A 21,224-nucleotide genomic window follows, 5' to 3' on the forward strand; every position below is an offset into this window, starting at 1 on the left:
TTGTGGGCAGAGATGTAATGATGTCCTTTACGACTTGGATTAGATCAGTAGATATTCTAATATTCATGTGCCATGTACCGCGTCACCTGTCATTAATAGATATAGATTCTTCTCACTCGCACCTACTCCCAGTCCAGCACGGGCTTTGCAATTGGCATCAAGTCATCGATTGGGAACTGATGTAGGACCTTATACAGATGTTGGGTGTCAACGCTTGGTACTGGTAAATCATGCCGTAGTCATGTTGACATCATCGACAGTGTTATGTACTGTCAGCGTGAAGTGACTTTCTCATCGACATCGGATAGTGTGCGCTAATCCTGTAGGATATGCGAACCCTACAATCATGCTTGTATATGGAGAAAGAACGTCGGATGGCGATGACGCGGATACTGTGATCTTTGTGCATGGCAGATCGGTCGGTATTTGGGAATCTGGTAGATGGCGTTTCAAGGTCTGGAACGTAATCATAAAATATTAATAAGACTAGCACACGACTTTGTTCGCGACCACGTATATAATGTTAAGCCTTAACAAAACTCGCTACCTATCTCCCATCAGGTCGAATTTTATGCGAGAGATCAGTCTGGGACTTCAAACCTGTACTCAATACGGCCGTACTCACACAGCGTGAAGTGTAAGGCTTGTTAACTGCAAGACTATCTTCGGCCCGAGTGGGAACGACATTGTCGATGTAGCCGCACTGAGCAAGAGCTGGATTTGGACGGGCTGAGATGCCACTGGTGCAACATCAACGTTCAACTCCTGGAACAATAAACACGACATTGGTAAGTCGCTTCAGGTCATGGAGATTTACTTACGCTGTTGCTCAGCATGACGTGTTTGTGGTTCTTTCTGATCAATCCAGGGACCTGACAAAATTGTTGAACAGGGCCTCCCAGTCACTGCGCTCTCACTATGAACCTGGCCACACCGAGGGCCTTCTTCTGTGTCAGCCAACTAACGGAAGAACGTTTCGCCTAAGCAATCAAGAAACAATACGGACCTCCCTGTCGGCAGACTTTCTCGCCTTATCGTGGTGTATTGAACAAGCAGGTTGTGAACGGAAGAAAGCTCAGGCTTTTCTTAAGCACACGATATACACTCCAAACCGATTATAGGATGAATGTTTTTCTGCGAGCGAGTCTGAGAGACAATCGAGCTACCCAAAGATATAAAGGCTTCACTCCTTGCATCCATTGTACACTCAACACCCTCCAACGATCGCTACTGCTTACATCTAACCACAATGAAGCTCACTTTATCTTTCGTTTGTGTTGCCATTGCTTTGCTGCAGATGACAGCGGCATCTCCGGTCGTCAAAGGTGAGGCTTCAGCGCTAGCATCATCTTGTCGTGCACTACTTACCTGGCTGATGACATAGATGTCGAGAAGCGCGCGCAAAAGGCGTTCCCGTGTATGCTCTAGTGTGCTCATCCTATCTGCGCCATGTCTGATGTCAAAACCATTCAGATCTTGTTGCTGAGGACCCCTCTGATGCCGAGGTCCCCCCCAATAAGGCATTCACAAGTATGTCTCGGCGTGTTTACATTGTTTACATATTGTCTAACGAGATGTGCATTGTGATTGTGGCACAGACGTCGCCGCCGAGAAATCCCGTGATGTTGCGGACCCCCCTGCGAAATCATTCTCATGTATGTTTCGGCGTATTTGCGCTACCTACATATTGTTTAATGAGATACACATTGTGGTACAGACATTGTTGCGGAGGAAGCCCGTGAGGTTGAGCCTCCCAACAACGGTCCCCTCAAGGAGGGCCCCTCCAACGAGGCTCCCCCCAACAACGGTCCCCTCAAGGAGGGCCCCCCCAACGAGGCCCCCCCCACCAAGGGCTCCCCCCCTCCAACACAACAAGGCTCTTTAAAGAAGGCTCTCTAACGTGGTATGTCTTGAGTATCATCCTGGAGTTTCGACTCTTTTCAAACTATTAGCGCAGCTACAGCCTAAGGTCAGAAGCTCGAGGTTATCTCCGTCTTGGACAACCTGTGTTACGGTGCAAATTAGACAGTTATTATCGATGTATCACTATCGCACAATCATCTGATCACAAGAACCAATTTCCATTGATCCCTAAGTCTTTTTAAGTGTCGAGCACAGCATTCATCATTCTGTTTTGCGATCTGCAAAAGCTAATTCTAAGGTGTGTACAAGGACTCGCCTTCGGTCTTCTCTTTGACTAGTGAGGAAACACGATATTCACACAGTCTTGCTCTTCGTTCGTCTCCGCAAACAAACACAGCGTATCTCTCTATAGACACGTTTCGGGGTCATTGAGAATGTGTTCAGGAAATAAGAATTCGACGCTATCGTCAAAGTTTGTGGTCGCAGCTATGAGTGCGAGATTCTGTCGGTTTCCATAGCAGTCTTCTCCAATGCGGTCTACGATTCACGAAGGCCGTGAATCTTGGGTCTCCGATGCTGCGTATTGGTGTGTCGAGATTCAGGATTCAAATGGTTTGCCACAGCGTCGACAACTTCACCGATGCGGCGAGAGTCGCAGTTTCTCCTGCTCCGCTGATGACAGGACCTGCTTCTCCTAATCCTATGAAAGTCTTTCCCCAAAATGGAATTCGTGGACGATTGCATATGATGCGGCAAAGTTCGTCGACGCTCTCCCATGCAGCTCTGTTGATGGTAGGAAGTTTGTCGCAAACGATTGCACTGGCACTTCGAATGAGATCTGCACGAGGCGAGTGAGGGTGAATGGAACTATGTAAGTCGATGCTGTCGTCAGTTACTGGTAACAGGAAAGAGAAAGGAGACAAAACTATCAACGCGCATCGACACAGCATGACGTGGTGGACACAATTGCGCCCGAGCCGGCGGTATCTCGTGCTTAAATATTGTAGATAGATGTTTCGTTTCAAACGCGAAAAACGACGGTCGAGTCACGAACGGTCACGACGTGACCGTTCGTGACTGATGCCCTCATCAAGCTATTGATTGAACCGATACCAACACGAGCCGTCAGCTCGATCGATGCGGAGGACCCACCCCCCCTGGTTCCGGCACTGGATCTCTGCCCCTCGAATCGAATCTTCACGACCACCGGCATGCAATGGGGAGGAGGAACAAAGGGGAGAATCAAGAACGAAGGTGAGCCTGGTTGCGAACGCTAAGAGCATTCAGCGCTGATGCTAATGCTAACCTCTCGTACTAGAAACTCGGATGACACGGGGGTATCCGGACATCACGGAGGCGAAGGCACAACAAATCGAGCAACTCACCGAAGGCATCGTGCTTTCTGGCCAGCCTGGTTTTCTTGGAGAAGGGACGGGAAGGGATGTTGGTTGGGAAGAGAACGGCACTTTGAAGAGGGTGACTGCTACCAGTACCACCATTTTTATATGGTGGCACGAGTATGCTCGTGGCTCGTGCCGTCATCTCCTGCCTTCCCTCTTCTTCTGCCCCTGCAAGGATCTCGAGAATCGGATCCATGGCGGATCGCGCTGTTTTAGCAACCGATTTCAAAACAAAAGGTGTGTGCTTCGATTTTAGGCTCCTCCGCTCACTGCTGAATACAAGTATCTCGCCAGCACTAAGTAAGAACTTCCAGGGACTCTCTGATGGACAGCTTTGCATGACGGCGACGATCGAGCGTGTTCGGACTCTTCTGGGTGAGTCACTTTTCTCGTGAATGCTTTGTTTCACGATGTCACGCAACTGAGACCGTCATTTTTCAGCAGAGAAACCTCTGGTGGACGAGTGCGCCTCCCTGCAAAGCCAAGGGAGGCTAGGTATAGCAGGGCATGCCCACCAACAAAAATGACTGTCCAAGCGAGCGCTAAGACGGTCCCAGGTGTGTCACCAGACCGTCCAGACTTGGCTTGGCTCTCACTTATTTTTTTGTCCCTTCCCCCTTCGCAACCCCAGGTTCTCGAACCCAACCGCGTGCCAGCACTGCCAGGCAAGTGGCTTGATTTCAAATTCATCTTCGAGAGGGGTTTCGTGGTGAGCGCTCCCTCGTACCTTCAAACCATCATGTCTACCGTACTACCCGAGTCCATTCAACACTTTCCAGGTCTATGCGGTCTCCTTCCATCCACATCAGCCAGCAGCCTCGAAATGGATGACATTGCAGAGGATGTCACTGCTGAGCAGGAGACTCTCGTTGATGCGCCCCTTCAATCAGTGCTCTCGAGGCCAACAGACAGCACCATTGACTTCGCAAAGCTCCAGTCCACGCTCATGGATGCGTCCAAAGGTGTTACTGAAGGCACAGACTCGGAATACAGGAGGTTCGTGTTCGTATTTTCTTTGACCCTCACGATTACTGAAGGTGGACTACTACTTATGGCAGGCTAATGAATCAGGCAGTTGCTTTCCTCACTAGCTTGCACTTGCTGCGCAAAAATGAGGTTTTTTTTTGCAAGAGACCACGCGCTGACACACCATGGCTGATAGTGGCCTGGATCATGAACTCGTGAGTGACACACTCTCTGGCTCGGACAGGCTGATGATGATTCGAAGGTGCGACTCGATCAACCTTGATGGCACGCAGAAGCCATTGAACGAAGAGTGAGGGACATATGGGCATGCCCAAAAGATGCGTGCCTCTATGACATATGCGTTTGGTAGGCTCCAGGGGCTTGGAAATATGTGGTGGCACGAGTCAGATGTTGGAGGTGGTGTCATGGTTGGCAATCCCTCCATATCAACGGAGGTGTCCTCCTTCATGTGCTTGCTCCGACGTCGCAAGGTGACCTTTTTTTTCATGCTGATCCTGACGAGCCTCAGTTACTGAACATCTGGGTAGGTCAAGGCTGGCGAAGTGGCAACTAGTGCCCGTGCCATAACAACGGTGAGCAATGTCTGGCCTCCCAAGTCATGGATAATGATAGTCAACCCCTCACAGGACATTCTGTTCAAACTTTACCACCACAACCACCTCAATGAAAACTGGGCTATTCAGCCTTACCAGCCTGGCGAGCGCCTCAACTCACACCACTGGGGCGGCGGCCGTGCTCGGAGGCTGCTGCAGGCTGCATACACCATAGCATTTGTGTGCATGCTGCGCTTCGACGAAGTCCTCAAGATCCAGGTGCACGACTTTGGAGTGTTCGAGAAGGGAGTGACACTACACCTTCCTTTCCGCAAGACGCATCAGAATGGAGGTGTGTGATGTGCCAAGGTTGATTTTTGTTTTCATATCTACTAACTATCACCCAGATATCAAACCCTTCCACTTGTGGGCCTTCCCACCACACGAGGCCCACATCTGCCCTGTCAGAGCCCTCGCAGCCTGGCTGTCCGAGTCGAGGATCAAGTCTGGGTATGTTTTTCGAAAAATAGCCTCAGGTGACCGCATAGCGGAGGCCAACACCCCAATGGTGAGTTTTGGTGATGCTCTGGTAGCCAGAAACATTGCTGATGAACTTACAGACCTCCGAACAATTCTTAGAGCTTTTCCGCAACAACTTGCTGGACATAGGCATCGATCCGGCCCCATATGGCACCCACTCATTCCGACGAGGAGGCTGCCAGTACCTACATGTCGAAAGACGTTGGGCGCTAAGGAAGATCTGTGAGTGGGGAGGCTGGAGTGCCGAATTTTCGAATCTGACCATAGTCAAATATCTCATCTCATCGAACGACGACCCTGTTGAGCCAAGGGAGCATTTCTTCAATCCTGATAGACCTCCCACTGTCAAGTGCCCCCACTGCGGGAGATGCTGCCCTTGTGGCTGAATTTTATATGTTCGAGGCGACGATGAAGCAATTTTCAGCAAGGACTCTAGCCTAGATAGTATACAGCACTCCATGTATATTGACAGCAACTGTGCAACATGCTCGTTTACTCCTCCTCTTCTTTGACTTCGTCCTGATCCTGATCTCGTTTTGCATCCTTACTCTCCTTAGGGCCATTGACACCCTCATCCTCCTCTAAGTCTTCATCACTGTCACCCTCGTGTCTTTTCAAAATCTCAGTTACTGCCCGCTCCTCTGCATCGTCTCGCATCATCTCAATGATGTCCATGGCCTCCGCATAGTTTTCTAGTTGTCTGTACACCTTCTGAATGACACCTTCGGTAAACCCATGTTGCTCTGAGAGTAGTTTGATGGATGCTGCAAAACCAAGACGGGCAAAATGGAGGATATCAACAGCATGAATCTCAACATTCAAGTTCTCAGGACTGCTGCTGCCTGTGTCTCTGGTGTATTCGTTGAACGGTGTCGACATGGCAGCTAGTATAGTAGGTTGGACTGCAGTAGTAATGCTGTCAGTGCAGGTCTTTGTTCAGTGGAGATGAAATTTGAGTGGTACCTAGTAGTTAGATACTGTAAGTGTGATGGATTCCCAAGTTACAAGTGTGAGTGATGTCGAAGCGGTTTAAGTTCAAGTTCTGGGAGGGCCCCTAATGTAATCAACACCGTTTTTAGCCCCTAGCTGCCAGCCCTACATGCACCAATTTCCCGACTTCTGCTGCAAAAACATGATCAAAAACTTGAGTTGACTTTCATTGTGAATCATTGGCATCAGTCGCACATTTCCAATCAGCCTCCATTCGAAGAATGGAGGCTTTGTGATTGGAAATGTGTGACTGATGCCAATGATTCACAATGAAAGTCAACTCAAGTTTTTGATCATGTTTTTGCAGCAGAAGTCGGGAAATTGGTGCATGTAGGGCTGGCAGCTAGGGGCTGAAAATGGTGTTGATTACATTTTTATCACACTTTGATTGAGGAAATGTGTTTATGAATATCACAGTCCATAAGGTCATACTAGCGAGATAAAATTTACATTGTAACGACAAGTAGAGCCTACTACAAATCAATCACAGACCTCCTTCGAGTTGCTAACCATGAGTTCCTTATATTTCTTTGCAATCGCAGATGGCCTCGTCATGGTGTGCTCCTCACCTCCTTTTCGGTAAGTAAAGAAAAAGTCTGAGCGATATTCCTCGCGAGCACGCTCCACAAGTGCAAAGTTTGCTTCCTTGCGCTCTTCGCGAAGCCTGTGAACAATGGCAGTGAACTTCAGAGGCTCACCATTGGCAGCCCTGAACCTGGCCCAGAACTGTTCTGGGGTGCCTCGTCGGTACCGCTCAACGATGTCCTGTGAAACAACAAATCAGATCAGTCAAGGCCAGCTAGGAGAAGCTTGCACATACACGCCAGTCAGTCCACTTGTTTTTCGTACCTTTCCATTGCTGATCATGGCCATAGCGATAGAGCAAAGGCCAGTACTCGATTGCAATCAGGGTGGCCTTGTATGTTGATGATGGACGTGCCCTGCCAGTGCTCCGTGCGATCATCCCACATTCCATTGAGCCGAGGGATGTCGTTGACAAAACTGATGGCAGGTGGGTCTGGGATTTCGTCGTCAGCCACTTGCAGCAATGTGCCATTCCCAAGCTTGAGAACTCGCATCCTCTTGGTGCTCGTCTCCGTGGCTGGTGCAGGTTCTTCTGGTGTACACCCAGCAGAGGTGCCCGCATCCTGGGGCTCGGCCTCGGGTAGCCCAACCTGAACTGTACTCGGCTGGAGGAGGGCACCTTGGACAATGTTGACGAGCCTTGTGCCCACACTCTGGACAATTGCATCTTGCAAGCTCGCATCAGCACCAGCGCTCGCAGGAGTGGGGCAGGGCAGGGTGCTCGCAGCTGGTGCAAGCTGACCATCTGTCAGCGCATATGGGAATGCACGATTGATAGCATCAGCCTGCCCATGCAGCGCATCAGTATTGTGAAAGGAGGGGGGCAGGAAGAAGCAGTTACTCACCCAAGGCAACAGTGCTGCGACTTCAGCCATCAGTGCGAGTGTCTTTGGAGCGGGTGGTGGCAGTGGGGTCAGAGGCCATTTCGCAGTCACCAAGCAACTCAGCACGACGCTGTGTTGACTGCTTCGTGCGGCGTGCCTTGGCCTTGCTTGCTGGACCTGTCCGTGGGCCTTTGTGAGCTTTGCGGGCCCCAGGCCTGAGGCTTGAAGATGAGATGACTTGTGAGCATGCTGAAACGGATGACAGTTTCACATACCTATCCCACAAGTTTCGGTCGCGACTGAAGCCTTCGAGGCGCTCGCGAAGAATGGCCTTGGTGCCTGACAAAGGTAGGTTGAGCTGGAGGCATTGCTGCCTCATTGCTTTGACGGTCATCGTGTAGCTACCCGCACCCATTAAATTCAGCGAAAGGGGGAAAGAGGGAACTGAAACTCACACAGGAAGGTAGTGGATCTCCGGCTCACCGTCCGGTTTGAAACGAAGCGGGAAAGGGAGTGACTGGTCGGCATCTCCTGGACCAGCAGCCTGAGACGGCTGCGATGTCCCGGCATCAGACGAGACAGAGAGCTCAGCTCTCTGCTCGAACGCACGTGCATCAGCGCTGCAGAACGAGTCTGCTGCAGCAGTGGTGCATGTGCCCCTGGTGGCTGCATGGCTGACGATCGGGGTCATCGTGATGATGGTGGAGCGGCAGTTCACGAAGCGGGTGTTGCGATGGTTGGTGCGGATCGGGACAAAACAAGGGCACCAGCCGAAAAACGACTTGAGTGGGATGTGCGGCCTCCACCAATGATAGGTGACGAAGAGACCGAGGGACACGACGAACAATGTCAGGGCAACGGCACCCCCCACGGAGAAACCTCCTTGCGAGTCGGAGGTGGCGCTGGGTGTGTTCGCTGCGATCTAGAGCAAGGAAATGGGGGGGTCAGTACTCTATGTCGAACGGTTCCGGGGGCCTAAATGAATGAAAGCACGGTCGAAGCGTGACTGAAGCGGATGACGTTCCTCGCTCACGTCATCAAAGAAAACGGAGAAAGCCGAGCGTCACGCCCGCCAGCGGACGGTGTTCTTTTCGAGAGAAGTAATGCGTTATGTGACAATACCAAGGCTTGAGATCGAGAACCAGGACGGCCGAGATGGTTGAGCTCAGTCGAGAGATCGAATTCACAAAGAATGCGCTTCCTCTTGTATTTTGCGAGCGTCCTTTTGCGCGGCCAGTGATCATATGATTGAATGTTCGGAAGTGTGATCCTTGTCGCGTCCGATATCGATTGAGGGAAGAAAACTAGTGACTGTAAAAACAGCCAATTGAAATCTGCTTCCGGAATCCGCGGGTACGTACTACGTGCAGCAAATTCACCTTATCTTAACCATATCCTATGATCTCCGCGCAGGAAGCATCTTCTCATAAAATGTCAATTCCTCGGCTTCCACGTAGGAAAATGAGTTAATGTGCATAGATACATGCCAGGATGAGTTAGGAGAAGAACCACACCACCAGCGCATCGACGTGACCACTTCTGGGTACTTCAAGAATGTGTTACTTACTACCATGGCCCAGTCTGAGTACCCGTCGGTATAAATCGTCCGCATCATCGTTCGTATGAATCAGCTTCTGGAACGCCTCGGATGTCTTCCATATTAATGCCACCAATTTGCCAGCAGGCGTGAGGCCTCAAGATATACCCCTGCTTCAAGTTGGCGGTTAGTGACTAGAGTGTGTGACTCCGTGACTCCGTGACTTGCATCTAATGAGATAGATCAGATCGTGTGCTGCTGCTGCGATAGTTATCAGATCGTCCATCCTGGTTTGAATTATCCCGACCAACGAATTATTCATGACAGCTAGCGTAGTTTCAAGCCGTGATCGCCTCCTCCAAGCCGCAGTTGAAGGTACGAGTCTATCGCCCTGACAATAGAACCTGAAAGAGCGCACTGTTCATAAGTATTTTGATAGCAAAATCATTCGCATACGTGCCTTACTCCAAATTCCGTGTGGGAGCAGCTCTTCTCACTGAGGATGGCGAAATCATCAAAGGTTCTAATATTGAGAACGCCTCGTACGGTGAATACGGTCTTTACTTGGCTCTTGCTACTCATCAGTCCTGCTATCATACACAGGTGGTACTATTTGTGCAGAGCGCACTGCATTTGTGAAAGCAGTAGTGCGTCCACCTTATCTGGTAGCGTTCGTGGGGCTTAATCTGCAACTAAATATCTCGATATCAGAGTGAAGGCCATCGTAAGTTTGTGGCGCTTGCTGTCACAACGTATGTCATTATTATCCTCGCTCCAAATCTTACATCAATTACCTACTAGCGACGTTGCCTCGCCAATTGCGCCTTGTGGGATGTGTCGTCAAGTAATTCGCGAATTTTGTCCCCTCGACATGCCCATCCTATTGGCTGCATCTTCCTACTTGGAGAAAGAAGGTGGAGTACGAGAATCTACTCTTGAGGAATTACTTCCGTTTAGTTTCGGACCTGAAGATTTGGAAAGAGATCGTGGTTAAGCTCCCTTTTGATACCTGTTTGAATTCATCTAGGTCATGTATGCAATAAGAGAACACATCCTATAAGAATGAATGATTTCATAGCTTCATAGGAACAAATTGTCTTCTAAGATGAGGTCTAGACTAGTCGCCCGAAATGGTACAACCGGCTGTGTGGCTGTGAATGACAGCCGTCACTTTGACGCGGGCTGCGGGAGCAACGTGCACTACACTTTTCTTCATCCACAACGTCCTGCATGGCTCCTTGGCACAGGACAGCCGCTTTTATATGGTCAACACTTGCTTTTCTTCTTTATTTTGGTTACACGTCTGCTGCTGATCCAGAACATGAAATAAACTACTTCAACAATGCACCGACTCGGTTGTTCTTTTTCGACGATACGACTGTGAGGCATTCATATCTACCTCAGGGTTCACTTAATAATAATTCACTTGATTCTCTAGAGTGTGATATACCACGATGCTATCTTTGGGGATATACATGTCTCTCAAGACGAAGGCAAGACCTGGAATCGCGCAGATGACATACCACCTGGGGAGGCTGCAATGTTTATGGAGCACCCATTCAACAACCGCGTGGTGCGTTACCGTCCATACCCTCATTTCCAGTATATTTCATCTGCCTCGGACACACTGACGTGGCTTTTGATCTGACCGAATCCTATCTATAGGCATTCGTATTAACAAACTCCTACACGCATTACCGCACAGATGACCGCGGAAGGTCATGGCGCACGTTCGACGTCCCCGAGCTAGTGGCCTATGTCCAAAAACCACTCTCATTCCATTCAGATCCCAAAAAGGGGGACTATACCCTCTTCCAGGCCACCAAATGTGATCAAATTCCCTGGGGAGAACAATGTCGAGACGTGGTGCGTACTTATTTATATTTACATATTACTCGAATCTAATTTTCTATGTAGACATACTACACCAAAGATGGATTTGCCTCATCACCACAACTTCTCCTAGAGGACGTCTCCCGTTGCCAATTCGCTCACAGTAGTAAGGATTTCAAACATGATGCTCATGAGGACCTCATCTACTGCGTCGCTTATGACTCTTCCGCTATGGCTGGCTCGCACAACATCGCAAGCAGTCGTCTATACTCCAGCACAGACTTTTTTGCTACCAAGCAGAACGAAGACCTTGGCATCGGCAAGAATGCCAAGGGTGTCGTGGCATTTGCAATCGTGTCCAAGTTTGCCGTGGTTGCGCTCAAGGACGTGACGCCCGGCAGCGAGGGTGACATGCTATTATATGTTACTGTGAACACCAAGGAATGGGCCAAGGCACATTTCCCACATGCCTCCCAAGCGCGCTTGCGGGAGAACGCATACACCATTGTCGAGTCTACAGTTCACTCTCTAGCAGTAGATGTCGTCTTGCACGACATAACCACTCTCGGTACCCTGTTCGTCAGCAACTCCAACGGCACCTACTTTGTGGAGAGCTTGATGAACACGAACAGAAACATGATGGGGTATGTCGACTACGAGACCATATATGGCGTTGAGGGTGTTGGTATTGCCAACGTCGTCAACAATGCGCAAGATGTTGAGAGGAAGATGGCAGCCAAGCAATTACGGTCGGTCATCACATTTGATGACGGTGAGGAACGATGTTTCTTCTTTAATTTTAAACTGACCTCACGTCTTCGCAGGTAGCTCATGGAATTCCCTTGTCGCTCCTAGCGGTACCTGCTCCTCCGAACCATGTTCGCTGCACCTGCACTCAGTAACAGACATGCACAACTATGGCCCCGTTTTCTCGTCCCCCGCTCCTGGCTTCGTCATGGGCGTGGGTTCCGTTGGAAAAGCGCTTGCGCCATACGATGAGAGCAACACCTACATGAGCACTAACGCCGGCCTGACATGGACTATAGTCCGCGAAGGCGCATCTCAATACGAATTTGGCGATTCTGGAAGTGTCATCGTCGTCGTCGACGACGAGCAACCTACCGACTCTATCATGTACTCCACGGACATGGGCCAGACCTGGTATGCCTTCTCGCCTTGCCGCTCGCTGTGTGTGCATATATGCGATCTTACTGAAACGCCTCGCCTTATAGGAAAACATACAATGTTGGGATCCAATTCCGTGCCAGGGGCCTGACGACGGTATCGGATTCAACGTCTCAGAAGTTCCTCCTCCTCGGCCAGGTCGTGCGGCAGTCCAAAGAGCCCGATAAAGGCCGTAACGTTGCCATCTACCTCGACTTCGCTGCCCTTGGGCGCTCACAGTGTGGTCCCAACGACAAGGAACCATGGTATGCAAGAGCCAATACCAATTCAGAGTGCATCATGGGTGCCAAGGTTTGTCACTGAGATGTAAACCTTGTCATGAGAGTGATCTCACTGATATACTTCGCAGCAATGGTACACCAGGCGCAAGGCTAACGCGGATTGCTACATGGGCGAGAAGTTCCATGATCCGGAAGTTCATGATGATAAGTGCCCATGCGAGGAACATGATTATGAGTGGTACGTTGTTCCTGGTCACTCTACCCATCACAATTGCTCATACGTTCTAGTGACTATAACTACGTGCGGAGTGATGGTAAATGTGTGCCTTCGGGCCCTGAGCGCATACCCAGTACCCAGTGTACCCTTGGGACGCCCGACGAAAAGTACATGGGTTCATCAGGATATCGCAAGATCCCTGGGAACAAGTGTGAAGGTGGCTCTCGCATGGACGAGCCCATGTCTAAAGACTGTTCCGGAGGTGAGTGCCTCAGAGGCGATGGAGGATCTGTGTCTCATGCGTCATTTACAGCTGAACCTGTCGAAGGAGAGATTGTTCACCAGATTGTGTGTTTCTGTTCTCGCTTTTCTTCTCAGTATGGAAACTTACGATATTGTAGCATCCATTCGCTAGTGATATTGTACAGAGCGAGTTTTTCAAGGACTCGAAGGTGAGCGTCCTGTACATCGTACCGTATCAATACCTCAGCTCACGTCTGCCCCCATAGACCGTCCTTGTCCGTCTTGCCGACCTCACAATATGGCAATCTAGTAACGAGGGTTACACATGGGAACAAAAGTTCCCAGAGGAGCGTTTCCTAGTGTTCTATATGCACACACACAGCGACGACCGCGCATACCTTATCACCGACTCCAAGAGGTTCTACTACACAACAGACGCTGGCCGCTTCTGGCACCCTGCCGAAGCGCCTTCGCCTCCCAACACCTTCGGGGCCCAAGTGGTCCGCTTCCAGCTTAACTCCGAGTATCTCATCTGGATCGGTAATGTGGACTGTCAATCATCAGGGTATGAAAACTGTCGCGCGCAGGCCCAGTACACATGGAACAATGGGCGGGATTGGCGGTTGGTGGAGGACTATGTCGTCAACTGTGACTGGGCACGCGATGAAGAGCTGCGGATCGATCCATCTCAGATTCTATGCGAGTCGTATGCGGACAAACAGGGCTCACAGGTGTTTTTCGGGAAAGAGAATGCGCTGCAACTTGTGTCTGGGACAGGCTATTATGCGACGAAGACGAAGCTTTTTGACTATGTCGTGGGGTTCACTAAGTTTTCGGAGTTTTTAATCGTGGCTGAGGTGGGTTTTTTTTGGTTGTCCCGGGCGTGCACTGTTGATTGATTACTTGTGTACTTGCAGTACCTCCCGATGAAGGGCACGCTTAACCTCCAGGTCTCACTTGATGGACGTACGTTTGCTTCTGGGAACTTCCCCCCTGGCATGCATCCAGATTCTCACGTAAGCAGTTCGCCCTAACCATACAAACGCTGGAATTGCTGATGACACTTTCTAGGCCTACACTGTGCTTGAGTCAAGCACTAAATCCATCTTCCTACACATGACCATGAACGAATTTCCAGCGCCATGGGGCAACATCCTGAAATCCAACTCCAATGGAACATACTTTGGGCTGTCCATCGATAACGTGAATAGGAACAATGGTGGCTTTGTCGACTTTGAGAAGCTCGTGGGGTTGGATGGCATTGCGATTATCAACATAGTAGCCAATCCTGCGGAGGCTGCACTCACGGGACACAAGGTCCTGCAGACGAGGATTACGCATAATGACGGTGTGCCTTTTTATGTGTATCTTTTGCCTCTCGTTGACGGTTACTTGTTGTGTCAGGTGGCACTTGGAAGCCGCTTCTACCCCCTTCAGTAGATTCACTGGGTGTGAAGTACCCTTGTACATCAGTGGTATGTCGTGCTTTTTTGATCATCACTGTCAATTGACTTGTTTTGTTGTATGTAGGGCTGTGCACTCCACGTTCACGGATATACAGAACGCTTTGATGCCCGGGCAACATATAGCAGCCCATCCATCGTCGGCGTGGTGATGGCAGTCGGGAACGTTGGTGAATCGCTCGCCGCCTACACTGAGAGCGATACCTTCCTGTCCCGGGACGGCGGGTTCACATGGGAAGAAGTTCACAAGGACGCTCATCTCTGGGAGTTCGGCGACTCGGGGTCTATCATCGTGATCGTGAACGATGAGGAACCGACGGACCATGTCCTGTTTACCACAGATGAGGGTCTCACTTGGCGAGAATTCAAATTCACGACTGAGAAGATCAGAGTGAGGGATATTATGACGGTGCCAGAGGATACGAGCCGGAAGTTTATGCTCCTGGGTCGTTATCCCGCGACGGCTGGTTCGGTGATCGTACACTTAGACTTCTCATCTCTCACGCATCGAAAATGTGAGTTTGGTGCTCTTGTGCTCGATGATTGATGTTGAACTCACTCTTCCAGGCCTCGTGGATACGGAAGACCCTGGACACGATGACTTTGAGCTTTGGAGCCCCAGCGAAGAAAGAGACTCACTTTGCTTGTTCGGTCGACAGGTAAGTCGTCCAAACTTATGTTTTCCTTTGTCACCTATATCACATACAGACGCTCTACCATCGCCGCAAACGGGATGTGAACTGTGTTGTTGGAGATACGCCCAAGGCACTAAACAACATTGTACAGAATTGTACATGTGCGCTGGAGGACTTTGAGTGGTGAGTCACGGGGTATAATATCACCTGCTCAGAACTAATTTAAATCTGGGCACGAAAAACAGCGAATTCAACTATGTCCACAATGGGGAAGGCCAATGCGTTCTTGTGCCGGGGATGACAGCACGACCGCCCGATGATTCATGTCGCAATGGGGAAGACTACTGGTATGAACCCACGGCGTACCGCAAGGTGGACTACTCTAGTTGTGAGGGCGGCGACCGCATAGACCGAGGCACGCAACACTTGTGCCCTGGTATTAATGGCCACAGCGCGATATTCTGGATGATGGTGATTTTATTCCCCTTTGCGATCACAGCGCTTGTCGCATGGTGGTGGTACAGCAAGAGCGGAATGGCGAGAGGGCAAGTGAAATCTACTTCACGTGTGCGTTGTATGCTTATTGTTGACACACAGGACGATCCGTTTACCCGGAGGCGACTATTCGCATGGGTCAGGGTCTGGTGCGATGGATACGCTGGCATCTGTGCCATGGTTCCTTCTCGGACTTGCGGGCATCGCGTTCGAATATATAGCGTCAAGCCTGGAATCTGTATCGATGGGCTACCGCGCGAGGCGTGGATATAGGGATGTACCTGTAGACGAGGATGCGCAGGTCTTGCATTTTGAGGATGAGGAATGAGCAGGGCACAGGTCATACTTAGACGAGACTGCCTCGACTATATATTAATAGCTCATACTTGTCCTTGTAGGTCATAGCCAATTGCTTTCCTATGTATTCTGGTTCTTATTTATCATGGCTTCCCCCAATGGTACTTAATCGAGCGCATGAATTGGACTAAGAGGATGACATTAGTACTTTGCAGTAAATAACACAGCGAATACAGTGATAGCAGGTATACATAGGGTGATCGTCCAAATTCGATCTTTTGACTAGTCTATGACACCAAGATGATCTTCCTTGATCGTTCCGATGGCAAACTACCTTGTGTCAACAGTTGTAGTCGTACTAAAATTAACAAACTCACAATTTCGGTAGCATCAACGCGCGTTCCCACAATTTTTAGCCGTACACGAGTGTTCTTCTCGATGATCTGTTCGAGACAAGGTAGGGACATTAGGGGGACCATACATAAATGGACGATACCTGGTCCTCTGATGCAAAGGATGGTGGATTTGAGGTCGGATCAAATTTCATGTCAGGATGTATCAGCTAGGAATGGCGCGAGATGTTGAGCGAGGCACGACGGAGCAGCATTCAAACTCACTTGATGAGACACGAAAACTGTCAACGGCCCGACGTCAGCAAAGAAGCCCATCTACGCGCTATTCAGTACGGATCGAGGAAAAATAACAAGGGATGGAGCACCTTGTTAACATTATTCACGACCCCATCGACCACTTCTCCTTTGAATGGCTTGAAGACTATTGCACGATAGCGGGTGATAAATTCGGCCTGGCCACTTCCGCTCAGTACCATGCCTTTTCCGATATCCAGGATGGAGACGACAGCAATAATGTACCCGAATGCGCCTGAACATGTTCCCTCTACGTCTGAGTAGAGTTTTGACTCGAGGAACTGGAGCATCCGAGGGCCAAAGTATGACGGATGGAGGAGAATTGTGTGCGTCAACTCTTTCTGAGCATTGAAGTTTGGTTATGACGGATTGAATTGTGATGGATCTCTCGGAGAGAGGTACTCACAATAAAGAACATGTTGGCTCGGTTAACACACGAGCAATCGTGTTGATGGATCGCAGAGCGTAGTAAGAATGCGGCGGATGACGTAATACAGCCTGTACCCTATCATAGTGGCAGGCCACAACCTCACTGGGCATCCACAGCATCACTAGCCTGTCGAACATTCAACTAAAGGTCTTCCGTCCCTGTGACGTTCAAAAGAGTATTCACAAACGCATAGAACCAAGTTAGACGGTGCTGAAGGAAACAAGAATCTACAAAAAGATTGGCCAACGTGGGGATCGAACCCAAGACCTTCGCGTATCGAAGTCCCTCGATAAGGGCGTGAAAGGACCGGTCACGCTCTTATCAACGAACCGTATTAGCACGACGCTCTAACCAACTGAGCTAGTCGGCCTTGTTTGCCCATTTGGCAAATTTGGTGTCAAAGGGGTTGGGTAACTTTTCCGTTTTTACATAAGAATTATATCAGCCCGTAGGTTACGTTATGCTAGTGCAAGCTTGCGATGTCGGACAGGTGAATTATGCTGTTGACATAGATGAATCGATATTGGTCTCGACGTGCAGTGCAGATGCAGCAGATCTCACTTCAGTACTCAGTTTTGGCTAGCCTGAGCAAGTTGTGTCACAGTGTGGCAAAATGTTCTAGCGAAATGAAAATCAACGTCCCTTGTATAATATCCTTATAGAGAAGTTCAAATTTGGTTTGGTTCAACTTGTTCTTTGACCAACATCTTCAATTGCAGCAGGCCTTTTCGATTTTAACGATGGTCACCTATTCTGCTTTCTTTTCTTCTGGCCTTCTCGCGCCTTACCATCCAAGAGCAACAACTCCCGTACCACCCTCCTCGCCAATGCCAATGTCATCCAGTCCTATGCACCCTGTCGATCGCGATCTGAGCGTGACGCCCACACCCGGTGGCACCTCAAATAATGTTGTTGCAATACCCACTGCGAATGCTGACCGTCCTCGCATGCGCAGGCGTCGCAGTAGCATGAATGTAGGCGCGAATCCGATGGCTCTTATCAAATCCCCGACGCGAAATGCAGGCAGCGCGCTTCAGCGCACTGGCATCATGTCTCCCACCCGGAGTCGTGCAGGCAGCGTCGCAGAGAACGCTTCAGAATCCAGCAGTCTTTTTGGAAGATTAAGGAGTGGCAGTCTGAACGCAGGCCCTCCACTGCGGTGAGTGGCTTCAATGCCTGTAATTGTATGTCTTCTAAAATTCATGTTGTGTAGCCTGCGTCGTGCAGTCAAGCGAACCGTCCCACTCGCTCCGCCTCCTACTGCCCCTCTCCCTCCACTTCCACCGCCATCACCATTACCATCTGCAAAATACACGCGTACTCTCGCGCCTCCTGCGCTCATCATACCTGTTCCTTGTCAACCCCTCATGAATTATTTTGTATCCGGTCCTAACACCTCTGGATTACTTAGTCCTGATTCTGCGATGCACTTCTCATCCAATATGTCGCCTGGTATCTCCTCCACCCCTGCTCATAAGTGTTATTTTGGAAGCACTATTGATGAAGAGATGAAGGAAAGCTGAACGCGCTTCGATAAGTGCTGCTTGTTTGGACATTGCGCCTGGTTGCGCACTCGCTCTCGTGCATCAATAACCCCGTTACCTATTTACTGTTCCAAATTAATTACCTGCTGCATTTGTTACCAACATCTCACTCATAGCCATCCAGTTTTACAGCGTATCTCTATGTCCTTCAGTTTTTGCATCTTTCAAGCTTTGTCGTTACTACTCTTGCTGCTGGTTTTGCTCGTTCTCGACATCACGTCCATGTTTTGAATGCTGCTCTAGTGTCTGTGTTATCTTTCGGTATCTGACGTGAATAGACCACCGTGTTTTAGTTGTACCACATTACCAATGAATTGTAGCCCGAGATATCAGATGGTAGGGGTGAGACACCCACTCGAGTTCTGATGAGTCAACCGCAATATCCGCGAGTGGGGGTAATGCACCCACATAAAAAAATGCGTGATACCATGATCAAAGCCCCGCGTCATCAGGAAATAAGCGCCGTGCAACTCTAACGAAAACCTCCAGTTATGGTCACTAGTTTTGTTCTCGAGGTTTCGTGGTAAAATTGCGCGTGTGCAGAACGGATAGCCTGAAAGGCCAGGCAGAGAGCAAAAATATGATGGGTGCTCTCAAATGCATCACAACCAGACGAACACAAAGGCGGCGTATTGCGAAATCGACGATACGTCGCACTTGTGGAGTATCAGTTGTGGAGATCGGGCACACAACCAGTGTACAGCGGCAGATAATGAGCTAAATGCCCGTCTGTATGGGAAGTCGGGCAGGAGATGACAGTAGAGGTAAGACTTGGGTTGGGCAGAGAGAATCGCAAGATGCATAAGCAGCCTCAAGGCAAGAAATAATATTAATAAAGCAAGATAAGTCATACTCAATAAACCCGTAAACAGGTACACAGATAGTGTAGTTATGCATTGAAAAAGTAGCCAGTAGTGCGGAAGGAAGACGGCTGTTATGATATAACGTCGAAGTAGCCATTTGATGTACAGAATCATTAGTTAGACATTGTGGTGTCTACTACCGTCTGTGTGAGCAAAAGTTCACGATATCGATGGAGATTTGGGGCAGCGAAGCAATAATGGAAGACAGCCACCGGTACAACGAACATGTCGGTTGCATACTCCAAACGTGGGGAAGAGCACCGGGAAGTACATCACAAATCATATGAACTGCATTTTATGGTCACTAAGGACGGGGTAGGGTTGGTTTGATGCGCCAAAATCCATGTCCATGGGAGGCGTCACCTTGGGTGAATAAGTGACCGATGAGAGGATGACTGTGGCAAATGGTAATGACAACTATCAAGCATACATGTCCAATCAGTCAGTGTGACACGAGCCATCTCCCGGAAGGTAGTCGTTGCATGATCAAGATCCCGATGCAGACTCACGACAGCAGCAACAACAGTCTCCAACTTTGACTGTTGCGATGAGGATGAACGAGGTCGAGCGTGAAGGCATTAGGCTATGTCCGAGCCTTAAGCTCGGACTGGACCTGGAGGTGGGCAAACGAACATGAGCGATTCTGGCGACGGCTATTAATTATGTAATGATTGCTTTAGGGGGAGTGGGAATAAATAACATATGAGATAATACGCTAACGATAATAAGTAAATGGTAGGATTTGCGATGTGAGACATTGCACAAGTTCGAAACTTCGAATAGAACGACAAAACCAACGGCGCCTTCGGTAGGTTCCTAATCGGCACCTTGCTCATAACCGTGTAATGTTTGGGAAATCAAATCAGAAGAGTGCGATGGGAAGGATGAAAGAGAAAGAGAAAACGAAGATGATATGGTGCACATTGAATGTGAGGATGATCACCAATATGTTCACCCGGTGACGCGTCATTGTCACGTGGTCAAAAACATACGCAACTACCAAACGTTACTCAACCTTATATGCACACACAATGGCATAACCAAGACAGGCTATGTCACTAGTGCGGTACGTAACACTCACCAAAGTTCGGAAGTCATGTCTTACTTCAGAATGCTTTCAAGCTGTTCTTAGTACCATTTCTCCCGACTTGCGACTAAAGCAAGTTTGACAAGGAACTTTCTGATGAGTAATGTGATTCTTACCATGTATTTTTGAACGTTGATGTGACTATAAATGCATCATCAGTTGAGCGACAGAACTTCGTGGCAACCTGGATCACTCACGGAGTCTCCGAATTGATATCGATGGGTTATCGCACAAGACAGATGCGGGCGACTGCTATAGCAGCCCCGTGTTTCATGGCCATTGTGTTGCTATAACAGATACTGTGATAGACGCGCTGGATGCATATAAGCATTTTGACCGAGCGGTAGTCTCCGGGCTGTGGCGGCGCCGCGGAACCGACCAAACCAATTCCACTCTTCCTCAACTGATCTACGCACAAATCTGCATTCTGCGCTGGAACGCGCAAGCTGACATGTACTCAGTCGTTATCTATGATGGCTCGCTCAGCAGATCCGCTGTGGATGTGACTTTCTGGTAATCCACATATGGTACCATGAATCATGACGCCCACGCAAGATCTTAGATTGGTCCGTCGACCCCAATTTACATACAGGTGAATGGCCGTCAATGATCAGATGTACGAAGTTCGTTGTCACTGTGTTCGGCATTTGATCATCTTGACTATCTCTATCACGACTGGCTTTCGGAAGGGGAATGCAGAAGGAAAAGGCTTGAAGTAAGCGCTCTGTCATATTCATAGAAGAATTCTACTTATACGGAACCCTTACAAACAAGACACTGCATAACGAGAAAGTCTCACCATTTG

The 21,224-nt window shown here is 49.3% G+C and overlaps 8 protein-coding genes and 1 non-coding gene across 9 annotated transcripts; 5 read left to right on the forward strand and 4 right to left on the reverse strand.

Annotated features, from left to right (window-relative positions):
* Positions 1-1,249: 1,249 nt before the first annotated feature.
* F5147DRAFT_656144 (uncharacterized protein) lies at positions 1,250-1,899 on the forward strand (the record flags this gene model as incomplete). Its single annotated transcript, XM_041434063.1, has 5 exons — positions 1,250-1,325; positions 1,385-1,417; positions 1,474-1,530; positions 1,599-1,655; positions 1,718-1,899. 5 exons carry the CDS (start codon positions 1,250-1,252, stop codon positions 1,897-1,899), a joined length of 405 nt encoding a protein of 134 aa, XP_041288814.1.
* Positions 1,900-2,275: 376 nt separating this feature from the next.
* On the reverse strand, positions 2,276-3,459 carry F5147DRAFT_839679 (uncharacterized protein; the record flags this gene model as incomplete). The annotated part of the gene is made up of 2 exons (XM_041444245.1): positions 2,276-2,758; positions 3,249-3,459. The coding sequence occupies 2 exons, from the start codon at positions 3,457-3,459 to the stop codon at positions 2,469-2,471; spliced, it is 501 nt and encodes a 166-aa protein (XP_041288815.1). The 3' UTR covers positions 2,276-2,468.
* Positions 3,460-4,421: 962 nt separating this feature from the next.
* On the forward strand, positions 4,422-5,709 carry F5147DRAFT_754820 (DNA breaking-rejoining enzyme; the record flags this gene model as incomplete). The annotated part of the gene is made up of 5 exons (XM_041440304.1): positions 4,422-4,720; positions 4,778-4,822; positions 4,877-5,079; positions 5,153-5,351; positions 5,404-5,709. The coding sequence occupies exons 1-5, from the start codon at positions 4,568-4,570 to the stop codon at positions 5,707-5,709; spliced, it is 906 nt and encodes a 301-aa protein (XP_041288816.1). The 5' UTR covers positions 4,422-4,567.
* A 1,117-nt stretch (positions 5,710-6,826) lies between these two features.
* Positions 6,827-7,775, reverse strand: F5147DRAFT_816123 (uncharacterized protein; the record flags this gene model as incomplete). The annotated part of the gene is made up of 4 exons (XM_041443557.1): positions 6,827-7,078; positions 7,134-7,172; positions 7,210-7,683; positions 7,744-7,775. Coding segments are annotated over 4 exons (797 nt in total), but the record flags the coding sequence as incomplete, so codon positions are not given.
* Positions 7,776-9,516: 1,741 nt separating this feature from the next.
* F5147DRAFT_714328 (cytidine deaminase) lies at positions 9,517-10,342 on the forward strand. Its single transcript, XM_041438462.1, has 5 exons — positions 9,517-9,634; positions 9,699-9,806; positions 9,863-9,906; positions 9,971-10,011; positions 10,061-10,342. Exons 1-5 carry the CDS (start codon positions 9,580-9,582, stop codon positions 10,251-10,253), a joined length of 441 nt encoding a protein of 146 aa, XP_041288818.1. The 5' UTR covers positions 9,517-9,579; the 3' UTR covers positions 10,254-10,342.
* A 122-nt stretch (positions 10,343-10,464) lies between these two features.
* On the forward strand, positions 10,465-16,106 carry F5147DRAFT_714332 (uncharacterized protein). Its single transcript, XM_041438463.1, has 19 exons — positions 10,465-10,639; positions 10,698-10,832; positions 10,925-11,125; positions 11,177-11,864; positions 11,917-12,253; positions 12,325-12,568; positions 12,627-12,736; positions 12,787-12,977; positions 13,029-13,063; positions 13,117-13,167; positions 13,225-13,815; positions 13,876-13,974; positions 14,030-14,306; positions 14,363-14,433; positions 14,489-14,936; positions 14,989-15,080; positions 15,130-15,239; positions 15,302-15,601; positions 15,654-16,106. The coding sequence occupies exons 1-19, from the start codon at positions 10,490-10,492 to the stop codon at positions 15,877-15,879; spliced, it is 4,356 nt and encodes a 1,451-aa protein (XP_041288819.1). The 5' UTR covers positions 10,465-10,489; the 3' UTR covers positions 15,880-16,106.
* On the reverse strand, positions 15,978-17,029 carry F5147DRAFT_361868 (RNA polymerase Rpb7). The gene is made up of 6 exons (XM_041429388.1): positions 16,902-17,029; positions 16,567-16,836; positions 16,466-16,516; positions 16,345-16,410; positions 16,226-16,291; positions 15,978-16,178 (listed from the first exon to the last, which is right to left on the reverse strand). The coding sequence occupies exons 1-6, from the start codon at positions 16,911-16,913 to the stop codon at positions 16,131-16,133; spliced, it is 513 nt and encodes a 170-aa protein (XP_041288820.1). The 5' UTR covers positions 16,914-17,029; the 3' UTR covers positions 15,978-16,130.
* A 135-nt stretch (positions 17,030-17,164) lies between these two features.
* On the reverse strand, positions 17,165-17,295 carry F5147DRAFT_t105. The gene has a single exon. It is a non-coding gene; the product is annotated as a tRNA-Ile (tRNA).
* A 307-nt stretch (positions 17,296-17,602) lies between these two features.
* Positions 17,603-18,423, forward strand: F5147DRAFT_361926 (uncharacterized protein). The gene has a single exon (XM_041429389.1). It carries the CDS (start codon positions 17,666-17,668, stop codon positions 18,086-18,088), a length of 423 nt encoding a protein of 140 aa, XP_041288821.1. The 5' UTR covers positions 17,603-17,665; the 3' UTR covers positions 18,089-18,423.
* The last annotated feature ends 2,801 nt before the right edge of the window (positions 18,424-21,224 follow it).

Source organism: Suillus discolor, assembly GCF_016758755.1.
Source record: "Suillus discolor strain FC423 chromosome Unknown F5147scaffold_62, whole genome shotgun sequence".
Classification (NCBI taxonomy): domain Eukaryota; kingdom Fungi; phylum Basidiomycota; class Agaricomycetes; order Boletales; family Suillaceae; genus Suillus; species Suillus discolor.